The sequence below is a fragment of the Engystomops pustulosus genome, chromosome 5, assembly GCF_040894005.1.
Source record: "Engystomops pustulosus chromosome 5, aEngPut4.maternal, whole genome shotgun sequence".
Lineage (NCBI taxonomy): Eukaryota > Metazoa > Chordata > Amphibia > Anura > Leptodactylidae > Engystomops > Engystomops pustulosus.
In genome coordinates, this window is record NC_092415.1 from 176968510 (window position 1) to 176994241 (window position 25732).

The 25732-nt window shown below is 46.7% G+C and overlaps 1 protein-coding gene across 9 annotated transcripts in view; it reads right to left on the reverse strand.

Annotated features, from left to right (window-relative positions):
• The window catches only part of KMT2C (lysine methyltransferase 2C), a 124632-nt gene extending 100021 nt beyond the window's left edge, over positions 1 to 24611 (reverse strand). For 8 of the 9 annotated variants that reach the window (XM_072153918.1, XM_072153916.1, XM_072153914.1 and 5 more), the window contains exon 1: positions 24160 to 24611. In XM_072153918.1, coding sequence (XP_072010019.1) covers positions 24160 to 24302 — 143 coding nt within the window. In that variant the 5' untranslated portion in view covers positions 24303 to 24611. Of the gene's footprint in view, positions 1 to 8893; positions 9067 to 24159 lie in introns of those variants that run through there. The other variant, XM_072153920.1, reaches the window with a different exon arrangement.
• Positions 24612 to 25732: the final 1121 nt, after the last annotated feature.

The following is a 25732-nucleotide window of genomic DNA, read 5'->3' on the forward strand; positions in this document are numbered from 1 at the left end:
AGAGGCAACAACTATGCCACGTTTTCCCGACGTATACAAAAAGATACGAGTTGTGAACCTAGACTACAAGTGTATGCCGCGGGCTGGAACAGTAAAGTTTATCCTCTTCTATGTCACAACCCAGTTATAAAGAGAGACATAGTTATCACTCAGATCCCTATAAACACATCATACATTACAACAAGAGGCTCTAGTACAGGGGAATCAGAATCTGGAGGATTATATGAAGATCCTGGATAACCCCTTCAGAGATCTACAATACTGTGTGTCACTTCCTCCCCTCTTTAGAAGTCAGTAAATGGCAACATAAATATTTACAGCAGCGGAAGGTTTGTACCACAAGTTGTGAGGTCGCTACAATAGTATCCAGGCCAGACTGTGAGATCAGTACATGCACACCAGGGCATGAAGCCTAGAAACCATTCCCTAGGAGCAAGGTCCAGTGTCACGGTGGTAACTTGTTCTTCCACCCTGATGGTGGGGGCACACGCCTGGAGACATTATGGGCACCAACACTTCTCACCCTGCAGGCAGTGTGGAAGGGTAACGGACCATCATGACACTCTGAACTGAAGTTGGGCGAGTATAAATTGATAGATATTTTTTTTTTTTTGGGGGGGGGGAGGGGGGTGTCAACCTGGACTCCAGGAATCCTGGAAATCCTCTTTGAAGGAAACCTACCAGCAGGAATCTACCAATTAAGATAGATCTGATCTACTAACATGCTAAAAGCTAAACTACACTTCATATAACTAATATGCCAACTACTTCATGCCATCTGCCATCCCACCTACCTGCATGTCCCACTGACCACAAGCTTCCTCCTTTCTCAGTGCCGGCGACAGAGCGCGCACACACACATATCGGCACTGGAGGGGTTACTGCGCATGTGCAGAACCTGAAGAAAGCGGTGAGGATGAGCACGCCGATAAACACCAAGGACGTGCAGGTAGGTGGGATGGCAGAGGTGTGTAGAAAGCTTTTCTTGGAGAGGCTACTCCTCGTCCCAGTAGCCTCCGCCATAAAGTAACCTATTAGTTATATAAAGTGGAATTAGAGAACTAGCAAAAGATTTTTAAGGGTTTAGCCCAGTGGTGGCGAAGCTACGGCACGGGTGCCAGAGGTGGCACTCAGAGCCCTTTCTGTGGGCACTCAGGACTTCAACCCAACACAGAGTTTGCCAGCTAGGACTCAGGGCTTTCTCCTGTGATCCAATACAGCCCAGAACGTGCCATGCTCAGCGCTATTTTAAAGCAACATCCTTGGCTGCCAGGACTACAGGAGGAGCGAGAAGGTGTGGATAGAGATGGATTGTCATTTGAGCTCCTGCTCTGGGTCCCCTGATTCTTCCTCTTCAGGGGACCCTGGAGGGAAGCTACAATCCAAATTTCTCCATCATCTTTCTATTGTGTTGGTGAACTCAGGATGCCAATATGATTGAAACCTGTGATACACTAGGGATCAATAAATTACTGCTTAAATCGTCATGTTGCCACTTTGCAACATATAAGTGGGTTTTGGTTGTAGCTTGGGCATTCTGTCTCCAAAAGGTTCGCCATCACTGGTTTAGCCTATTAGTAGAAACCTACCATCAGATCTATCTTAATAGGTAGATTCCGGATGGTAGGTTTCCTTTAAGCCCAGCCAGGCCAAAGGTGCAAAACTACAACTCCCAGCATGTCCTGACAACCTGCAGCTGGATACGGACATGTTGGAGACCAGTGGTGTGTACAGCGAGGGTGCCCTAATATTCACAACTTTCATTTATTTCCATGCACTTATAGAAAGCAGAGATAACGAAAATATTTAGTAAATGCTAAAATTATGCAGATCAGAAATGTAAGATATAGCTCTACTGAAAGGGGTTGTCCATCAGCGTATTACAGAGGAAAAAAACAAGGCAGATGCAGCTTCTTATGTTATTTTAAAGCATAAAAAAATAAAGGAAATCTACCATCAAAATCAAACACAAACCCAAGGACACTTATAGTTCCTGTCACTGTGACAAACTTATATTATTTTTATACATGGCCTCCTTCCTCGTAAATCAACTTTTCAAATTATAGTAATGACCCTGAAGGGCTCCAGTGGAGAAGTTAGCAGAGCTTCGCAGGCTGTTACTCTGTCTTACCATCCTCCCGTCCCTCGGCCTAATGTAATATCACTGCAGCAGAGAATGTTTCAGCACACTTTGGGAGGGAGGGGGAAGTGCTCTTTCACAATCTAACAGCCTTTTAAGCACAGAGGTAACAGCCCCCAGAGCACTTCTGGAGTATTAACATAATTTTAATAGCGGATAACAAATATTATATTTCCATAGTCACGGTGTCCTTCTGCACACAATGGTTTGGCCATTCTTTAGCAGGTGTGTAGCTCCATGTATTGCTACAGACTCACAGCGGAGGATTCCTCAGCACCGTGACTCAGCCTAGTGACTAAGCTCAGGGCATGTCCTATTCTCATCCATGTTTCAGGCTTAGACAGCCCCATAGAAGTCAATGGGGCTGTTAAAAAAAAAAAACGGATTACACATGGCTGTACTGGGTTTTCTGGTCACACAACCCTAATGGACTGGTGTAGCTCACAGGCTCCCTGAAAAACACAGATAACACATGGATCCACTTTGTGGACATACAGCAGTGACAGGGGAAAAATACGGATTACACACTGCAAATAGAGTGTGGACGTAGAAAAGCAACACTCGTGTGCAGGTAGTCCAAGTGTCCCTGGATTATCCTGCTGGATTTTGATTTCCTTTAAAGCAGTTCACTTCTCTAGGAAGAACTCACATGAGTTTTGTGTATTATAAGATACTTATGTTTCCTTTAGGATGCAGTTTCTGGTAATGACTCTGCACACACCTCTAGGCCTGTGCTGTGGTCAGGCATCGCTCGCCTCTGCTCTATAGTGGTGTCTGTCTGCTGAGAAGCACAATGACTAAGTGTAAAAGCGCCTCAACTTTACTTCTTAAAAATGGATCCTAGACCCTTCGTGTTCTGTAAACTACTCACTTTACAGGTTACATTTCATTATTATTACAGGATCCATCATTCACAATAGTGACTTTTTTTTTTTTACAATAGGACTTTTTTTTTTTGTTTAATTTTCCCCATTTCAGCATTTAAAATAAATCTACCATCAAAATCCATCATGATAAACCAGGGACACTTACTCATAGATCCAGGCACAGTGAGTGTGGTAATCTACTTATATCTGTTATCAATGGCCTTGTTCCTTCTAATATCAACTTTTAGAATTATGCTAATGAGCTCTGGTGTTACCAGAGCCTTTCTGTGCTGCAGATTCACAGGCTGTTACAATGTCTTCCTGCCCCCACCGCTCCCTCTGCACTTCCCCCTCCCACTGCCTGAAGTAATATGTGTGTAGCAGAGAATGTTTCAGCACACAGTGGACTGTTGGGGGGAGGTGTACTCCTGAACAGTGTAACCGCCTGTGAAGCTGCAGGACGGAAGGGCCTCTAGTTATGCCCCCCAAAGCACCACTGGCTCATTACCATGGTTTTAAAAGTTGATTTTTAGAAGGAAGGCAGCCGTGGATAACAAATATAAGATTGCCAGAGTCACAGTGCCTGGATCTATTAGTAGGTGTCCCTGGTTTAGCATGATGGATTTTGATAGTAAGTTTTTTTAATACAATGTACTATAACCTGCAAGGTTCACTCTGGCCACTAGGCTTAATAGTACATCTGCACAAAAAAATTCTGTAAAGTTTCTATACAGGAGTCACTTCATTTGCATCACAGAAAGCATTATAATAGGAGATCCCAATTTCTATAGATTAACATCACTATTGATCATTAGAGATGAGCGGACCGGAACTTCACGTTCGTGTGTGCCCTGCGTGACCCGGACATATTGGCCCATGGGCTGCCAAACTGCCATGTTAACATCCCTAGCTACCAGCCATGGCTTTAGGGGACCCCCCTGGCCAATCACAGACATGGCTAGTATTTCATCCCTATTGATAATAGATAGAGATGGCCTCACAGCAAGTAACATTTCCTTTTATAAGAGGTAAATATTGGGAGAGCTGGTTTGTTTCACAGCCCATGAACTCCTCACAAGGTCCTGGTGTTAGACCAATTCTTACAGGTCGCACACATGAGCACTTTACAGATATACCTGAGGATGTCAGTTGAATTGTCATAATACTACAATTTAGACTGTGAAAACAATATGCTGCCAAAAAAAAATCCTTCTAAAGGTTTATTGGAATAGACACAAAAATCAAAGAGTCAAAGATGGATGTTGGCCAGGAACGTTCCTCTGCTGCTGACTACAGACAGACTGCATGTAGTGTGTTTGTTGTTTACTTGCCACTGATTGGTGGAGCTGCAGTCATGTGTGTCTCTGCACCAATCAGAGTCAGGTAAATAAACACATTCCACCAGTAAAGACAAATCTCACCGCCCCAACCTCTTACAAAGATCAAGTAAAAGCAACTTAGTATCAATTCAGTTTCAAGCCTTTTATCAAAATCAGAATTGTATCCAAAATTATTCTACTAGGCCGCAACAATTAGGACAAGAGATCAACTTTGTGTTCACCATTTTTTTCTACCATAAGACAATAAAAAAAAAGATCAGTTACCAAAAATGAATTACCATAAGTGGTCAGACTTCTTCTCACCACTAAGAGAGGAGCGAGCGTAGAGACGGAGCTGCGGCTTTATTAAGCGCAGTATTCAGAGTCTAAAACCAGCTGAATAATTTCCTGTACTACACGTTTCCTGGAGATAAGCAGACCAAAAAGACGGGACCGGCGCTGTGTCACCGCATACTATAAGCTCCATCTCGGACTGATCGACCTTTCCAGAATTCAAGAAAACGACAAACACTATAGATCCTACAAAAATAAACCTTAGCAATCAAACGTGCCTCCTCCTGTATAGGATTATGGTCACGTGACTAGATCTCTGCAGGCTCTTTAACCAATAAAACCTTCCTGCACACATTAAACAGCACATGCTTCATTGCAGGTTTTGTCACATTTCAATTCAACTGCTTAAAAGGGAATCCCTCACCAGTTTAACCCATACAACACCATACAGAGTGTTTGTTATTGGCCCTGGAGATCCGTGTAACCGTACCTGTGTGTGCTGTTAGTGACAGAAAGCTGTGCAAAATGTATTTTTATTCTACGGTTGTAGCTGGATTTGGAGCACTCTGCTGCACTCATGTGTGAGATTTCTTCATTGTGCTGCAGCACAGCCCCCTCCTCTGAGTAACTGCTGCTGTATTCAAACAGAAGCTGCTACAGCAGAGGGGAAGAGCTGTGCTGCAGTACAGTGAAGAGAGATCACACACTAATGCACTGGACTGCTTCAAGTCCATCTACAATCCTGAAACAAATGCATTTTTTTTTACAGTTCTGCTGCTACTAACAGACTAAAAGGTATGGTTACACAAATTTCCCAGGGAAATACCTAATATAGTCTGCAGATTTGTATGGTCAACAATGTTGAAAAATTCCCTTTAAACTCCTGCAGTAGTTCTGCTTCTTTGCAATCCCATTGACCTTGGACTTTGTATATACGATGGTGGCTGATGTCTGGTACAAGCAGCAGCATTTTTATTTATTAAATTATTTCATTCTGTTCCCTTATAAATAATGGCTGGACCATTATACAAGCTCTTGTGTCCCCCCTCATCCACAAAGACTGTAAGCAGGGCCTTCACTCCTACTGATGTGAACACAGAATAAATTTGCTGGTTCTTAAACTGGACTAGTCGGATATCCTTAAAATGATATATTGGATATTCAAAAGGTAATGTCAAAAACCAAGAGGTCCCCTGCCCTGGTACCGGTTAATGCAAAGCAATCCATCAATTTTATGAGGTCACCAAACATAGTGAAAACGTGTTAACAGGTACACATTAAAAGGGAACCCGTCATCAGAAATTGGCTTAATAAACAACTACCAGTATGTTAAGCATCTGAGCAGCTTCTAGATGATGTTTTTTTCATCAGAAAAATCTACTTTGAAGTAAGATGTAAAAATCAGTGGAGGCAGCGAGTTTAACACTGAAGTCAAGCTCTCCCTGCCCTAGAACACCTCTTCAATGTGATTAAGGTCCTTTGCCCAGGGACATCATTGATGAGGGCTCCTGATATCGAGGGCATGATGTCAAGCACATGGGAGTAGGTGTTCACAGACAGGGAAGCTTGACTACAGCGTTACCCGCCTCCATGACTTTATACAACCAATTAACATCTCACTTCAAAGTTGATTTTCTGGATGATGCCACGAAGCCGGGCCATGATAGAAACATCATCTATAAGTTGTCCAGCTGCTTGACAACATACATGTAGTGGTTTATTTAGCCAATTTCTGATGACAGGTTCCCTTTAACGCCATGATGGGACAAGCCAGTCCTGACATTTTGCTTTAGTCTGAACAGCTCCCCTCTGTTACCTCACTGGTTTATGTGAAATAAAGCAGCAGTCCAGTAGTCACAGGCAAGCTGGTAACACTCGCTGCTGGATGGCCAGTTCTCTGTATAGACCAGCCCTTCTGTCACAGAGGAGGAGAGCCCTGCTAAAAACTGTGCCGAGAAACGAGGTCACTTCACCAGAGAGGAGGGAGCTCTGTCAGGGCGGCCATGTGTAGCCACATCAAGAAGAGAGGAGATCTCACCGCCCTTCAGAGAAACGATGAAGTTCTGTCCTTGTTAGACTGAAGCGACACCTATGATCTTTCACTTTTTATCTTGAATTTGTACCCACTTTCTAACAAATTATTAGTGCAGATGGTGCAGAGATGAAAGCCAGTGCAATATGACATAAGGCCTGCCATCTACATACAAGTTAAATGAATGTGTTAAAAAAAAAGTTTACTTCCATGTTCCATTACTGTAAGGGTTAACAGACAGTGCAGTTCCTGAATGCAGGGGATCAGGTGAGCTCTCAGACAGAAGCTCTTGCCTATAGCAAAGACGGTCACATGCTCCCTGCTACAGTTACAACGCTCGGAAAAATTTAGGGAAGCAGCAAGTGATAACACCTGTGCAAAGCAGGAAGGGGAGTAGGATGGTATCGATTCTTGTCACCGACATGATGTATAATACAAGATGCTACTTCAGGAACAAATACAGAAGGCTTATCAGAGCTAGTCATCAATGCCAGATTAGAGGGGTGCTACGTCTAGCCCACCTGCACAATAAGGCTTTCATGTAGGGGGTAGGGACCACAGTCACCGGTGCTGGTCCAAGTATCCCCATCTCCAACAGAGTAATGGGTCAGACTTAATGGCCTAGACAAACAATAGGACAATATTCTTCTTTTCAAACATTCAGATTGTAAGCTCTTGCGAGCAGGTCCCTCATTCCTATAGGTTCAGATAATGACCATACATTACATTGGGTGGAAGCTGCATCACTGCAATTACATCACTTTTCTATCTATGAAACTTTTTGCAACTTTTTGCCCACCCATTGCAGTTTACACTTCAGAAAACTTACCCCAGATTTATCATGTAAATTCAGATAGAGGAAGGAACTAGCTGCGACAAATCAGACTTTATGCAATTTTTTCAGTTCACAATTCAGTGGAAATCTACTACGTCCAAACTCCGTTATGATAAACCCGGGGCACTAACTTATGGATCTGGCACTGTGACTCTGGTAAACTTATCTTATATTTGTTATCCATGGTCTCTTTCCTTCTAAAATTTACTTTGACAATTAAGGTAATGAGTCTGAAGGGCTCTGAGGCGTTACCAGAGGCACTCAGGGCTGTAGCTTCACAGGCTGTTACACAGGCAGGAGCACTTCCCCCCCTCCCATTGCGCAAGACCACACAGTGCTAAGGGAGAGGCGGGTGTGCTCATGCACAGTGTAACAGCCTGTGAAGCTGCAGCACAGAGGGGCTCTGATAACGCCTCATAGAACCCATCCAGCTCTAATTTAAAAAGCGCAATTTTGACTTTAATAGGATTGAACCCAACAAATATAATAAGATTACCACAGTCCCGGTGCCTGGATCTATGAGTAAGTAACTGGTTTATCATGATGGATTTTGATGGTAGATTTCCTTTAACACCTCATGTGCCACATTTATCAAGATATCAAAGCTACTATGATAAATTTGAGGTGCAAAAGACATCTATACAGCTCCTCATACGCACTAAAAGCCTACAGTAAGATCCTGCCTAATGATAAATCATATTTCTTACAATTATACACTCTGACCTGCCTGAGGATGTGCGCGATGTAGTCCCACAGCAACGTGCAGAGGTATCACAGCCATGAGAGGGAGTTGTACGGACTCCAAGACAATGTGAACAAGCACCAAGCCAGGTCTAAAGGGGAAGGCGTCTATATATACATACATTATACTGTTACTCCATGGTTTATACAGTAACATTCCCTGTATCAGGGCCGCCTGTAGTCACCGTATTCACCACACAGACCGGATGTAGGTTTTATATCACGTTCCTTACAGAATCCTAACAAAAACAACCCAAATTTTATATATTCAAACAGAAAAGACTTTATTGAGAGCACAGCTGACACGGGTCATGTGACCCAGCGCTTTGCACACTCCATCCTTCACATATTACAATACAGTGGACTCCCCCTTTGTGGTAAAACTACAACTCCCAGCATGTCCTCACATTCAATCTAAGCCTGAGCAGTCGCTGACTGCTGGGAGTTGTAGTTCTACGGGAGCCACAGGTTGTAGAAAGTTGCGCTGGCCGCCATGGCTCTGCGCTATGACTGACTTTCTGTAAGTTTGCGCTCGGGCCTGGCGCAGGATGTGACAGCAGGCGCGGCACATGACGGGTTAAGCCCCGGTGACATCACTCGCTCTCCCTCTGGCTGTCAGTGTCAGCTGGACGCGGAGGGACACACGATATGGACGTGGCAGCTCACCTGGCGGCTGGCGCTCTCCTCCGCCCGCCTCCGCTGGGGAGGCTCCGCCGGTACACGGAGCGGAGGGCTCTGTACGGAGACTGTGGAGGCGTATACCGGGGGAGAAGGAGCCGTTATCCTCACCGTAACACACACACAGGACTCAGAGATCCATCCGACACACAGCACCGCAGCCCCACCCCCTCCCCTGCACAGCACGGGATGTAGATCCGGCCAGAGCTGCAGCCAAATCCCGGCCTGGAGTCACAGCTGACAATGGCGCGCACGCACACATACAATGCCGCTCCAGTCACTGCACTCCGGGGAGACGCCGACAACAACCGCTCCATGACTCCCCGGACAGGACAAATAGTCCGCAATTCCCAATGTACAATATACTGGCTGCACGTTATTGTGCGGCTTGTGGACGGAGGAGTCCACAACTTATACAAAGTCATAGTATGTCTAACGGGGAGAGGAGAACTGGGGGGCCTGGAGGTCTGACCACAGGGGGCGATGGCGTGCAGCGGGGTCCTGCGCCCCAGATCATGCATCCAGTGACGTCACTATTTCTGGTGCTATGTCACACTACCTGGATAATTCACAAAAATTTCCCAATACAGAAATTACGGGATGTCATATTACAGGGCTGGAGGTAATAACTGCTATAAAGTCACAGGTAAATACCCACGCGGCGAGGGAGCGCCAGAGGGCGTGATGCCACGCGGCGAGGGAGCGCCAGAGGGCGTGATGCCACGCGGCGAGGGAGCGCCAGAGGGCGTGATGCCACGCGGCGAGGGAGCGCCAGAGGGCGTGATGCCACGCGGCGAGGGAGCGCCAGAGGGCGTGATGCCACGCGGCGAGGGAGCGCCAGAGGGCGTGATGCCACGCGGCGAGGGAGCGCCAGAGGGCGTGATGCCACGCGGCGAGGGAGCGCCAGAGGGCGTGATGCCACGCGGCGACGGAGCGCCAGAGGGCGTGATGCCACGCGGCGACGGAGCGCCAGAGGGCGTGATGCCACGCGGCGACGGAGCGCCAGAGGGCGTGATGCCACGCGGCGACGGAGCGCCAGAGGGCGTGATGCCACGCGGCGACGGAGCGCCAGAGGGCGTGATGCCACGCGGCGACGGAGCGCCAGAGGGCGTGATGCCACGCGGCGACGGAGCGCCAGAGGGCGTGATGCCACGCGGCGACGGAGCGCCAGAGGGCGTGATGCCACGCGGCGACGGAGCGCCAGAGGGCGTGATGCCACGCGGCGACGGAGCGCCAGAGGGCGTGATGCCACGCGGCGACGGAGCGCCAGAGGGCGTGATGCCACAATAACACATTACTGTCACAGCGCACGGATATGTAAGTACAATAATAATAAACACACAAGTAATGAGCGTCGTCTGGTAATAGTCTCCTCCTCACTGTAGGACGCAATGTGATCCTGGTGTTACCTTCCTTCCTTCATACAGAACGCGAACCACATTGTTTGTAATTACAATTTCCTTGAGGCCAACTTAAAGGAATTTCACAGCATAAAATATTTCACAAAACTTTCAATAATTTGACCCTGTAAGTTAAATATCCCTGTGTCACCCTATACCACAATGAGGGACACCAGAGATATACACTTAAAAAAATGGCCACCTCTAGGGTCGAGCCCAGACACAATACGGTGCGCTGCCACTTCTCTGCCATATAAAATTGGAAAAAATGTTAATGAAAATTGTAAGTATTTTTTTCAACTATCATAAAACAAAACGCCATGAAGCGCCTGTGTGTGACTATGGCTTGTTGTGTATCCGCAGCGAGTCCAACACGGAGCTGTGCAGGATTTCATTCCAGAGCCGAGATCCCATGAAGCAGCGCAGAGCCTTTTACTTTCAGATTCTGTGGGAGATCTTGTCATTGTGAGGGCGGGGAGCCAGGGCTGCACCTTCCAGCAGGAATTAAAGAGACAGTACACAGCGGGATATGAATCCAGCCTCCTGCCACAGAGGTTTTATCAGCCCCCTGTGCTGTGCAAAGCTCAGGACGATAAATGTACCAAAAAAATCCTATAACCCCGTCACAAGTAACAATGTCATATACTAAAGCGATGTCACTATGTAACAATGCAATCTATAGATGCAGCAGTGTTATGGTCATGTAGTTGGGATTTTTAAAACACCCCAAAAATTAACAATCCACAGATATGCTCATCGGAGGGAGGGGGGGGGGGGGGTTCCGGGAAATGAAAAGAAAACGGTTCCGATTCCTGTTCCCCCAAATTAATGGAACGACAGAGAATGAATAATAGAGCTGGGCGAATGCTCGTCCTGCCCCTCCATTCATTCAGGGGAATATCCCCCTAGTTCTCATGACCGGTGGATGTCTTACTGCTGATGCCTCCACCTATCAACATCTTAGATCAGGGGATAACATTTAAAAGGAGATGTCCAGAGCTCCCCCCCCCCCTCAATAACAGCGCCACACTTGAACATGAGTAGAGCGAGCTATTCCATCTGAGCTCCATCCATTTATAGATAGCTAAGCTGCAATACCAGAACAAACCATAGTCAGGGGTGGTGCTGTTTGTGGAAGAAAGCAGCCATGATTTGCAGCCCCTTTAATCTTGGGACAACCAATGAATAATCCAATTCAGATTTTCAAAACAAAGGGAATAAGTGATGAATAAGGGTCTACAAGTACAAGTCTACAGCGGTGCGGCGCCATGTTCCCTTTTATGGGACAATGGAAGTGAATGATGCTCACACCCCTGCGATCCCATAATTTGGACCCCCCCACCTCTTGAGGGTTAATAATAAAACAGAACAGAGAAAAATCTCTTGAGAAATCACGTTGAAAATACAGTCCTTCACTGCACTCATTTTCCTACATTTCTGCACAAATCTGAGAACCGTTCACCATCAACTAATGGGTTTATATACAATTCTGTGAGAGGCCAGCGCACCCCACAGCACATCCACAATGACGGCTAGAAGAAGTACTAGGAGGTTAAGGCTGGTGCCACACGTGCCGTTTTTAGGCCGTTTTTGGTTAGTGCGTTTTCAGATCGTAAAAAACGCATGCTTTTTTGACCAGTTTGAATGAAGATAATTGGTCAAACCTGTCAAAAATGCAAGCGTTTTTTACCGGACTGCTTAAAAACGGACCAAAAACAGGTTCAAAACACCATGTGTGGCATCACCCTCAGGAATCGATGGGATCTTCATGAACCTATGATTACTGGTATGAACTCAACATGTCAGTTCATTCCTGTGACCAGAGGTTTGGGTCGGGAGATCCCCCCAGGGCGTTTTTCACTGACTGCACTCGAGCATGGGCAAGTGATCTAAGGGTGCGTTCACGTTCAGTTTTAATTTTTTTCGAAAACTGCCTGTGGGATCGCAGCCTCACACTTCTTTATAATACCAGTAAAACTTTCTCTAGTGCATAATATATTATGCGGGTGCATTCACACAAGGAGTTAACTCATGCGTTTTCCAAAGCATCACAACAGCTGAGAAGATGAGATTTGCCCAATTACATTGCGGTCAATGTTGCGTTTACAAAATGAATCCGTTAACACACACGTTACCCATTTCGTAAACAATGTTGAAAGCAATGTAATTAGGCAAATCTACTATTCTAAGCCATTGTGATGCATTTCAAAACATGTTAACGTCACGTATTACGTACCTGCATAGTCTTTGCCCCCATTAGGTTATGACTGAGCCTTCTTATGCCCACGAGCCTGCTATACCCGGAGCCGCTCTGCCACCATACACATAGAAATTAATAGAAAACAGGAGGACACTGTACACACCCCACATTGTAGAATTGTACTTCTCATTGAGTAATGTGAATATGTATGTAATGTAGGTGCTACACCTCTAAATCCCTTGTTAGCGGGTGCTGCTCTCCATCCGGCGGCTATAAACACTGCTGGCAATGTAACCCAACCTAGAGGTTAATCCGTGGTGCCTGCTGCCGGCTACCTGTTCACCTAATGAACCGCGTGCCTCAGCAACCAGACATAATCCCCCATCAAACAGCTCGAGCCCCGCTGCTTCTGCTATGCCGCACTATGGAGGACGCATACAGATGCAATTAAAGGACCTTTCTACCCACTACACAGGACTATCGGCAGCATCCATGTAGAAACCTAGCACCAGGAGACTATACAGCCCACGAACGTGGAGCAATGATGTTTTAAGACCTGGTTGGTGACTGCAATAACTTTGCTTGCCATTTAGAACCTGGGCTGAACGGAAGCAGTCTCCCTTTAAAGGGATTCTGACAGCAGTTCTGACCATATAAAACAACAAAACATAAAATATTGGAGCTGCAGAACTGTGCAACCATATCTTGTGTGTTAGCAGGCCTCCTATGTGAGAACACAGCACAGGTCCTTCCCTCTGCTCTGAGTAAGGGCTGCAGGCTTCCGGTTAGATTTTACAGCAGAGGTGAGTGGTTCGAAAGCTGGTTTAATGCAGAGATCTGAAAACACAGCTGTGTGAGGAGATTGGTACATGGAGGTCAATCATGGCCATGGCTAGTAGCAAGGGGAGTCAATTTGCCGAATTTGCTGTACGGCGGCCATCCAAGGCGCGCACCCAAACTGAACTAAAACTACGGGTCGGCTCATCACTATTTGTGACGTTCCCCCTTGGAAATGTCCAAAATCGCTGACACATATTGCAATTGTTTGTGCCCAACACAGATCTCTGATATGTTAAGGATACAATTGGGCAAAATTCAGGGCAGAAGACAGGGGTAGTGCGTATTTTGTCACAGCCAGGTCAGGTTTGAGGCTCAGGCCAGATGTAAGGACAGATCAGCCTCAAGTACCGACTGCTAATGTCCAAAATGACTAACAGGTCATGAAGGGAACGTGAAATATTAATGATCCTCCGGCACTGAAGATATTGTCATGTAACAACCTCAGATTTACTAAACGGATCGATAATAAACCACACAAACCAATGACCACACACACTGAGCCGTCAATCACTCAGGATTATTTAGTTTACTAGTTCTTCCCCATGTCCCCTGCTTGGTATCAACAATGAGAAAAATCAGCAGGAGCCTCCGAATGTTATGAACAGGTCACCATGAAGCTCCGTATAGCGCTGCCATATGCATCCATCCCACGTGACGGAGGGCAGTGGAGTGACATTCGCCCTACGTTGGGGTTGTGTGTGTTACTGTATCTTGGGAAATATATACATTGCATCTATACGGTGGCATATGTCACAGACTGTTGTGTCTTATCTACACAGGGCATGTTATAGAGTATGAAGAACAGAGTGATAAAGATTAAACTGCTCATTTATGCATTTACATCTAAGGAATCCTTAGCCCAGACAAATAGAAATGCAGATCAATAAAATACAAGTTATACTGGTTTAGTCAGTCCACTTTCTCCTGCTCTATAACATGCTGCCTGCTGATAGGACACTGTACAATCTGCTCAGCTCTTTGTGCTCTATAACAAGCTATATGCAAATGGGACACTACGTATAATCTTTGCAACGTATCCTGCTCTATAACATACACTAAGCACAATCTCCACAGCCCCTCCTGCTCTATTTCATGCTGCCTACAGATAGGATACTATGTAGAATTTGCTCTGCTCCTCCTGCTCTATAACATGCACGATGTAGGACACTATATGTCATTTTCATCACCATTCCAGAAGCCAATGATACTAAACGTAAACAAATTATCATGTATTAATTAACAAAGCGTAAAATAACATGTTGACAGTAACAATATATATACTTTTTTTTTTTTTTTTAAAAAGCTGAAAACAATAGATCCTGGATGAGGCCTCATGATGCCGTCCTATGGGCTGATACTATGACTTGCTAGAGGATGAGGAGCCGGTAATATTTTGTTGGCTGGGTGAGTATTTGCTTTTGCTTGGAGTGATGGGGGTGGATGCAGCATCTCCTCCCCCCTCCTCCTCCTCCCTGAGCACAACCTCTGGCACACACCGGCCTCTTACTCCAATGTTAGCATTAGTCCTGGCTTCACAAACATGGAGCAGCACCTAAACATGTGTGTCTGTATACATGGACCTGCCACAGGTTTCCTAAAATATCAGCGTACAAAATCCTCAGGATCTTTCTGGAGATTGCACAGATTTCTGGGAGGAAAGGTCTCGCTGTGAGAGAGGGAACATTCTGTACAGCGCGTCCTGGAGATTTCTAAGGTCTAGTTACAAGGCTGACGAGCTCGAGAGGCAAATTCTCAAGACTACAAATAAAGACGCATTACACCTTATTCCAAAGCTTCCTGGGACAATGGGCAAATACATCTCCCCTCCCCCCCGAAAAGAAAACACGGGGAAGGGTTGCCAATTTTTTTACTTCCTGAAAAAACTAGAATGACTCTATGACCCTGCAGACACCAGAGAGACTCATCCGCAGCAGGTGCTGCAGCCGTCACAGGAGTGTACTGATGGACCGGTCCCGAGCTCCCCATTGTCACTCCAGGGGTACAGGGCAACCTGCCCAAGTGACACACAGAAGATTACAATTATCCTCCTATGTGATAAGCATCTCATGTATATGCTGGGGTGAGATACAGCATATCCCTGCAAGACGGTTAGTAAAATTGTTGCTTGCAAACCCATTCAACTTGTGAAAGCGTTGGGGGAAGGGACAGAGACTACCCGATTTTATAATAATAATAACTCCTTTATTTATATAGTACATACATATTCCGCAGCACAGAGTTTGTCAAATTGGTCCCTGTCACCAATGGGGCTCACAATCTAATCAACCTACCAGTATGTTTTGGAGTGTGGGAGTAAACCGGAGTACCCGGAGAAAACTCACACAAACACGGAGAGAACATACAAACTCAGTGCAGATCTTGACCCTGGGATTTGAACCCAGGACTCCAGCGCTGCAAGGCTATAGTGCTAACCACTAAGCCACATTTGTGTTTTGTCCTCCTACACGCCACGATGGAAGACACTGCTAGATGTCCCTGTATGGCCTTAGCCCTGAAATGGGACCACACATGCAGTTCTAGTTCAGGATTTTCGAGATGGAATAAGAAATATAAAAGAAAGGACTTTTATCCTTATAGATTGTAAGCTCTTGTGAGCAGGGCGCTTGTTCCAATGGTTTCATCTTACCATGTTATTTCACTGTAATGTCTTATTTTATTTGTATATTGACCACATGATCTGTAAAGCGCTGCGGAATATGATGGCGTGATATAATTATTATTTTATTATTCTGCTTTGCCACTTTTGCTTGCATGTTCACATTAGTGATAGTAATGACCCACAAAAAATGCTAGGAGATACAAAAAGAAGAAAAATAAATAAATTGGGTACCCTTCAATCATGCAATGATCCAGTGGGGGCATTCTTGCACCCCTTGCCCGGCATGTGACCTCTGCAGCCAACTGTCCTGCTGAACCACCACTATACAGCAACCAAGGCCAGCGATTGGCTGCAGTGATCACATGACAGCTGGCCACATGTAAACAAGGAGTAGGGGACTGATAATTGGGGGATTGAAAGGGTGAATAATAAGTTTCGGTGACTTACTCCAAAGTTTATTCTATAAAATGGTTTATGGAAAAATCATGGTAGAAGCTGCACAATAAAAAATGATAGATAAAAATCATAAAATCAAAGACTAACGCAGCCTATTTTTGTCCTATTTACATCAGTGATGGCGAGACAAGATCAGGACTACACTACACAATGAGAAGGTGTAATGGAGAGAACAGTAATCTAGATTTATAACAAACATAATTTCAACCAAAGTCTCTCAAACCTCAAAGAAACGTTTTCATTTTATTGAACATTAACCCTGCAGATGAAAACCTTCTAAATGCGACGTTTGCGCTGATCTGGGGTAAGATTTTTATGTCCTGTGCCTATTATGAGGAGTTTAGAACAGTTCAGGCTTTAGGACCCAGTAGACTACAGGAGGCAGGGCGACTTGTGGAGTGGTCAGGAAATCAGGCGGCCGTAGACAGAAAACAAACCAAAATGTGATAAACTACAACACGACGGACGCACCAATGTATGCAAACACTTCACCCACCAGGGACTTCGCCCCGGGTCCCATCAGGCTGAGAAAACTGCAGCCGCCGGAGGGATTTCCTAGAGTGAATTGGCTTATGGGAGATTGGCCGTAGTATAAGTTTTGCAACTTTTTTCAATTTCTTTTCCGCTTAGAATAGCTCAGCCAATGGGGGCAAGAAACATTTCAGACTTTCACAAAGATGTTGTGTGGTCCCGGACCCAAAATTATGGCCACATGGATCACAATCTATCTGGATGGGTTCATCAAGGAATTACCAAACCCTCTGGGTGCGATCACACGAAGCAGCCAAACACATAGTAACAAGAAAAGGCATGCGTCAGGACGCCACGTGTGAACGCACCCTCAGAGTTTCCATACTAGGACATGTCATAAATCACTTTAGTCAATACAGTTGTCCTGTAGGCCTAAAATACTAAAGCAAAGGTCAATGACCATTTTGGTGGAGTCCAAGTCATAATAAAATGGACCGACCGACTCCACAAAAAGATAATACATTTTAAAACAACATTTATTGGTCCAAGGGATGTATTGTCAAACTGCTCAACTTTAAGGGCATAATAATGGAGAGACCCCAAATTACAGGCAGTCCCCAGGTTACATACAAGATAGGTTCTTTGGGTTTGTTCTTTAGTTCAATTTGTATGCAAGTCGGAACTGTATAATTTATAATTGTTACAGCAGACAAAAAAAGTTTTTTAACCCCAGTGACAATTGGATTTTCAAAATTTTTTGCAGTAATGGGAAGAAGGATTATCAATAAAGCTTCATTACAGGCACCTTACAGCTGATCATTGCAGCCTGGGACGAAAGTGAAGTATCCAGAGAGTTTACCAGGGGTCACAGTGGGCAGAGGGGTCCGTCTGTAACTAGGGGTCATCTGTAAGTCGGGTGTTGTTAAGTAGGGGACCGTCTGTAATACTGTAAACCCCAGAGAGTAGAGAAATAAAAACTCTCCTTCCCGAACTCTTCTCCTCCATGTGCCACTCTGTGTCCTGGCGCTGGTTCTATGAGCTGTCATCAGGACCCATAGCAGAACTGTGCCAGAAGTAGGAGAGGACCTGCGAGCAGTACAGTACATGTAACAAGTACATCCCACTTCTGGATCCTCTCCTGTTCTAGAAGCCGCTCTGCAACGGGTCCTGACGCCGGAGCATATCCAAAGTCTGGACACAGCGGAGCAGCAGGATAGGACCGGGAGCAGCGAGGACACAGAGTGGAGCGGCGAGGACTTCTCTGCTGTATTCACCACTAATCACCCTCCTGCACCAGTGATTGCTTCCATCAGTTATGAAAGTGTTCATTGGACTCTTTCAGAACGATCTGTGCCTCAACTCAATCCTTGCCAGGTCGCATGTGGCCGGTTGGTACTGGTTATGCACCCTTGCTCTGGGCTTGAAGTTGAGATATGTGTGGCTGCACATTATGTACATGCTCAGCAGTGAAGCTACAGATCAGAGGAATAAGGCACTGGGAAGAATTGCCCGTATTTATCTCATCACTGCCAGAGCGACCAGGAAAACAGGACTGTGGAGTCAGAGTTGGGCAAATTGAGGAGTTTGAAGTTTGGCTTACTACTCCACAACCCTGAGCGTGCAGCAGACTTCTGGAGGATTAAAAGGAACATCTACAAACTGTGTTTGTATTGGGTGGCATATAGCATAGTAAAAGCAAGCCGTAGATAGTGGGGGGACTTTTTTATTTTAAAGTCTAAAAAAGGAGCCCCCCCCCCCATCTTGCTGCAGATAAAAGCCCAGAATGACCACAAAAACATTAATGTGCAGAAAGAGCCGCAGCAGTGCCCGCAGTATCATACTCTATGCCATGTATACAGTCTGTCCACAATCTGTCCTGCCTCCCTGTATTACAGATATAAAAGCTGCTGCACCACAACGTACATCAGACGGCGACGTAAACACGATTCATACTACTTCCCCAACAACAAAGTCTGAGTATGAGGAGTTTATCATGTATAACAATTCTCAAGAGGAAAAGACATCATCTGCCAATCTTCAGGGTCTATTTGGTGGATCTGCATAAACTGATGACACACGGACCACAAAAATGGACCACGAAGCCCTAGAACAGCACATGTCCATATGCAGGGAGCCTTATAGACAGAGGCTATTATCAGCATCACCCAGGATAGCCACAATTACATATCCTCAAGCCAATATGCAGCAGCATCACAATCCAATCCCCTACAGAAAAGACAAATGTAACCCCAGCTTAGAGGTTCCCAATAATTGTCAAATTTCCAATGTACCAATTCATAGGAAATCTGCCATCAAAACAGATCCGGGCACCGGGACTTTAGTAATCTTCTTATATTTATCCATGGCCTCCTTCCTTCAACATTCACTTTTTAAAATTATGGTAATGAGCCTGAAGGGCTCCTAAGGTGTTACCAGAGCCCCTCTGTGCTGCAGATACACAAACTGTTACACGGTGTAGGATTAAATCAGGGAGAGGAAGGGGAAAGTGCTGAGAGGTAGGGCGAGACAGTGACAGCCTGTGAAGCTACAGCACGGAGAGGCTCTGGTAACACCTCCCATAAACAGCTATTCATTAGCATAATGCATGCTTCATTCTGATGATAGTTTTTCTTTAAACGCTGCAGAAATTGTAAATGTGAGCCTTATAGGAAAAATAATAATAAATGTATAAACATACACACAAGCTACAATGCAGCCCTAACATTAAGACCAAATAGTGCAGCAGCACTTCAGGAGTGTCTAGTAGCCCATATACAGTCCACCAGTCAGACCGTTCTCATGGACGACCCCATGTATATACATTATATTTATCATTTAGAGGACATTTCAGAGACCACATTAAAACAATGCGATGTCATATATTCCAACAAGCAGCAGAGCGTTATCACAATCCCAACATGAATCATCTTCCCATTGGAAAAATATCCAAGCAGCACATGACAGTAATAGAAGCGGGATGGGACGGCACCTCCTGGCACATCGCAGGTGACAACATAGAGCACAGCCGCCCAGTAATGATGTGTGCGGCTCTATTATATCCAGCGTCTCCCATAGCGGTGCACTGGAGGGTGACTGCAGCACAAGGGAGGCTTACAGGGGGGTCCCGGCAGCCTGATCTCAGCACAAGGAGATCAGTGTTAAGAGCAAACAGAATAGTCTGTGCTAGTACAAAGGGGAGACTGTTATGTGGGCTCGTATAAGCCCGGGGGTCAGGGGACCTGTGTTAACAAATGACCAAGGTGTTTAGTCAAAGAATGGGGTGTTATATAAGCCGGAAGCTGGAGTGTCAGCTCTCTGTAAGGAGGCCCAGACGTGACAGGCTGCGAGGGAGACACTGAATGATGGGAGACTATGGGACATGTCACTATGGTCTGCGCTGGCATCGGGATGACTGGTATTGATCATACTAAGTGAGAGAAGAGTCTGATATAGACGCCAAGTGTCTGCGAGTGTGGGACTGGTGTGATGGGCACATAGGATTTATGGAGAATATGTCAATGAATGACACCATAGATATAGTGCACAGATACATACAATACAGGGTAATAGCAGCAGAATGCCGGGTATCACATCAGATCTGCTGGAAATATATATATATATATACTCCTCTGTCACCCAAACAACTTGAATGTATTCTCTGCATTTGGGGAATCACTCTACACGTATACATCCATATGAATGCTGTATAGTGTATGGCTGACAGCAGTGCAGAGCTTATGGTACATGATGTCACCGGAGCAGAGGTCTTGCACGCCCCATTGCATCATGTGACTGCACATATGATACACAAGAGATGGGCTACATGAATGGAGTGGACTGCATGGGATGTTACACACCTGTCACCCTGGAGGAGGAGCACTCTACAGGTCTAACAGGTGGGTATGACACAAGGGGATACATCTTTGCATCACACTTGTCAGTATAAAGTTAATGCCCATTAAAGAGATATACCCTGCACACAGATGTGCGGAGCCCTCCAGCTACTTAATGGGATGTGAGACAGGGTCCGCTATACAGTCCATAGGCCATCAGGGCCAGTATTACTCCAAATAAATCACACATAACAAACCCAGGGATTTTTCTGGAATAGACCACTAATGACCGAGGGCAGAGGAGAAGGTCCAGGATCAGTGTATGGGGGACAGGAGGATATAATGTGCCAGAGGGTAGTGGAGGAGGCCTGGTGTAGAGTGTATGATCAGCACAAGACCTCAGTGCAGGGTGCCACAGGTGATGGGAGCCCCAGGGTACAGGGTAAGCATTGCTAAATGATACTAGAGTGCTGGGTGACACAGGTGACGGGAGCCCCAGGGTACAGGGTAAGCATTCTATATATGATACTAGAGTGCTGGGTGACACAGGTGATGGGAGCCCCAGGGTACAGGGTAAGCATTGCTATATATGATACTAGAGTGCTGGGTGACACAGGTGATGGGAGCCCCAGAGTACAGGGTAAGCATTGCTATATATGATACTAGAGTGCTGGGTGGCACAGGTGATGGGAGCCCCAGGGTACAGGGTAAGCATTGCTATATATGATACTAGAGTGCTGGGTGACACAGGTGATGGGAGCCCCAGAGTACAGGGTAAGCATTGCTATATATGATACTAGAGTGCTGGGTGACACAGGTGACGGGAGCCCAGGGTACAGGGTAAGCATTGCTATATATGATACTAGAGTGCTGGGTGACACAGGTGATGGGAGCCCCAGAGTACAGGGTAAGCATTGCTATATTTGATACTAGAGTGCTGGGTGACACAGGTGACGGGAGCCCAGGGTACAGGGTAAGCATTGCTATATATGATACTAGAGTGCTGGGTGGCACAGGTGATGGGAGCCCCAGGGTACAGGGTAAGCATTGCTATATATGATACTAGAGTGCTGGGTGCCACAGGTGATGGGAGCCCAAGGGTACAGGGTAAGCATTGCTATATATGATACTAGAGTGCTGGGTGCCACAGGTGATGGGAGCCCAAGGGTACAGGGTAAGCATTGCTATATATGATACTAGAGTGCTGGGTGGCACAGGTGATGGGAGCCCCAGGGTACAGGGTAAGCATTGCTATATATGATACTAGAGTGCTGGGTGGCACAGGTGATGGGAGCCCCAGGGTACAGGGTAAGCATTGCTATATATGATACTAGAGTGCTGGGTGGCACAGGTGATGGGAGCCCCAGGGTACAGGGTAAGCATTGCTATATATGATACTAGAGTGCTGGGTGGCACAGGTGATGGGAGCCCCAGGGTACAGGGTAAGCATTGCTATATATGATACTAGAGTGCTGGGTGGCACAGGTGACAATGCAAGAGGCCTGTGGTGCAGAATAGATTCACAATATCAGACAACAGGGTGGAACAGGTGATCAAGGGCAGTGGAAGAGGCCTCAAAGTGCGGTGTGTGTAAGAAGAAAGCAGGTGACAGGGTCAAATAGAAGAGGCGATGTGTGCCCCTGGGTACAGTGTGGCACGGGTGACAGAAGTGCATTGTATAAAGTATATGATACCAGAGTGCAGGGTGAAATAGGTGACAAGGGCAGGACAAGATGTGTATGATGCAACTGCTCAGGGTGGCACAGGTGACAGGGGCAGCACATGATGTGATAACATAGTATAGGGTGGCACAGGTGACAGGGGCAGCACATGATGTGATAACATAGTATAGGGTGGCACAGGTGACAGGGGCAGCACATGATGTGATAACATAGTATAGGGTGGCACAGGTGACAGGGGCAGCGCATGATGTGATAACATAGTACAGGGTGGTACAGGGGACAGCACAGGGGGTCTGAGGTGAGGTATGATAGTTATGATACTGGAATAGATAGGGGCAAATGATGTGTATGACGAGGGATGCACATGATATGTGTAACGCCAAGGTGCAGGGTGCCACAGGTCACAGTCCCTGAATGGAGTATGGCAGAGATGACAGGGGCAGCATGTGATGAGTATGATGATATGTAGGGTGGCGTGTACCTGGCATGTCGTGGCAGCAGTATCATACATGACAAGTCTATGATACAAGTTTGCAGGCTTGCATGAAGGTGGCATGTTCCTGCAGTGCCAATAATAACTACTATGATAGTCTGGCGTGTACCTGGCATGCAGTTGCAGTGTCATACATGACATGACTATGATACAAGTTTGCATGCTGGCATGTTATGGTAGCAATGTCACACATGACATGTCTATGATGGCAGGCTGGCATGTATCTGGCAGTGACACATGTGACAGGTCTATGATGGCAGGTAGGTGACATGTATCTGGCATGTATCTAGCAGTGACACACGAGACATGTATATGATGGCAGGCTGGTGACATGTATCTGGCAGCGATACACGTGAAGTGTCTATGACAGCAAGCTGGCATGTAGCTGGCAGGTAGGGGACATGAAGCTGGCAGTGTCATACATGACGTGTCTATGATGGCAGGCTGGCATGTAGCTTGCAGGCTGGGGGTATGTATCTGGCAGTGTCACACATGACGTGTATGATGGCAGGCTGGGGGCATGTAGCTGGCAGTGTCACACATGACGTGTATGATGGCAGGCTGGGGGCATGTAGCTGGCAGTGTCACACATGACGTGTATGATGGCAGGCTGGGGGCATGTAGCTGGCAGTGTCACACATGACGTGTATGATGGCAGGCTGGGGGCATGTAGCTGGCAGTGTCACACATGACGTGTATGATGGCAGGCTGGGGGCATGTAGCTGGCAGTGTCACACATGACGTGTATGATGGCAGGCTGGGGGCATGTAGCTGGCAGTGTCACACATGACGTGTATGATGGCAGGCTGGGGGCATGTAGCTGGCAGTGTCACACATGACGTGTATGATGGCAGGCTGGGGGCATGTAGCTGGCAGTGTCACACATGACGTGTATGATGGCAGGCTGGGGGCATGTAGCTGGCAGTGTCACACATGACGTGTCTATGATGGCAGGCTGGCATGTAGCTTGCAGGCTGGGGGTATGTATCTGGCAGTGTCACACATGACGTGTATGATGGCAGGCTGGGGGCATGTAGCTGGCAGTGTCACACATGACGTGTCTATGATGGCAGGCTGGCATGTAGCTTGCAGGCTGGGGGTATGTATCTGGCAGTGTCACACATGACGTGTATGATAGCAGGCTGGCATGTAGCTTGCAGGCTGGGGGCATGTATCTGGCAGGTAGTGTCTGCTGTGCTACACATGACATGACAGCTGCTGTGGATGGAGGAAGCGCTGCAGTGTGTACTGTCACTTACTTCTTGCGGGCTCTCTGTAGCGGGGAGGCTCCATCTTTCCGGGGGCGGCCCCGGGGTCTTTTGTCCGTGGCTGCGGGGCTGGCAGGGGCCGGGGGCCCGGGCTGCTCACAGGCGGACTCTAGCTTCTTGTCCTCGGATGACATCCTAGGGACGGGGGCCGCATTGATCCTCCCCGGGCTCAGGCCGTCGCATCGTCGGGTGGATGTTACGGGTGACACTGGGGGGCGGACTCGGGGAGGGACGGAGAGGAGGTGGAGGCCCCGGCTCACCCCTAGGGATAACAACAAAGAGGGAGGAGGGGGGGGGAGTGCGGGAGGAGCCGCTCCGCTCTGTGTGCGCCGCGGCCTCGCCCCGCTGTGCCTCAAGCAATAATCCGGTCAGCACGAATCCCGAGCGAGTCACTGTGTGTGCGACAAGCTGCGTGTGACTCACTTCCCCCTCCCTGCGGGCTCACGGGCCGCAAACACGCATGCGCGCCAGCGGGAGGGGGAGGGTGGGCGCGCTGCTAGTGACGTCACTCAAGCCCAGTCCCCGCCCTTCTCACTCTTGACAGCAGAGGGCGGCTGAGGTCGCTGGGGAAACGCGGAAACACGGAGCCGTGACGTCACGGGATCCGGAGCCGCTGCTCTAGACTTGTGTTACTCTGCCCCGTCCTAGAGGACCGCAGCTCCAGCCAGGAGACGGAGTATTGTACGTCATGACTCAACTTATTACACCACTTTTACTTCTATTCAGCAGAATTAGTAGAAAAAACTTAGTAAGCTCAACAGGACATGCACATTGCAGTGAATTCTGCGTGATTGTGTATGGAATGCTGGGAGATCGCAGCTCTGAAGTCTGCAGAATTGTGAATGCAGCTGTGCACTATAAGACCGTGTTCACACGTTTGTGATGAGAAATTTAATTCAGGTGCAGCGTGGAGGATCTTCTTTCCATCTCAGATCTGAGTGCGTGCTATCGGGGACAAGCAACACATAATTTGTCGGTAAAGAACGCAAAACACTTGTTGCGCATTCCTGATCTCAAGAGTTTAGGTCTAAACGCATCTGCAATCTTAGAAACTACTCCCTGGTACGGTTGAATTGCGTTTCAAGATGCAACGTTTGGTTGCGTTTTCATTGCGTTTGAAACGCATGACAACATCTGATGAGAGGTGATCTGCCTAATTACATTACCATTTACGTTTGTTAACGCATGCGTGCGTTAACATCGCGTTTACGATGCGTTTTGTAAATGTGTTAACAGTGATGTAATTAGGCAAATCACTTCTCAGCTGTTATAATACGTTTCAAACGCAATGAAAATGCAGCTCAAAACGCAGCGTGTGAACGCCTAATTGGCCTAATTATACAGCTAACAAAACAGAACGGTTAACACTTGCGTTAATGCATGCGTTGACATTGCATTATGGTGTTCGACAGCAAATATCAACAGCTGTTAAAATAGGCAAATTTTCTTTCTCTTAAAGAAAATCTACCATTTGATTTAATGCATTTTGAACCAAACATACCTTGAGAATGCTGCAGCTACACTGATGCAGAAACATATCTTGTTTAATCCCTGAGCTGCGTGG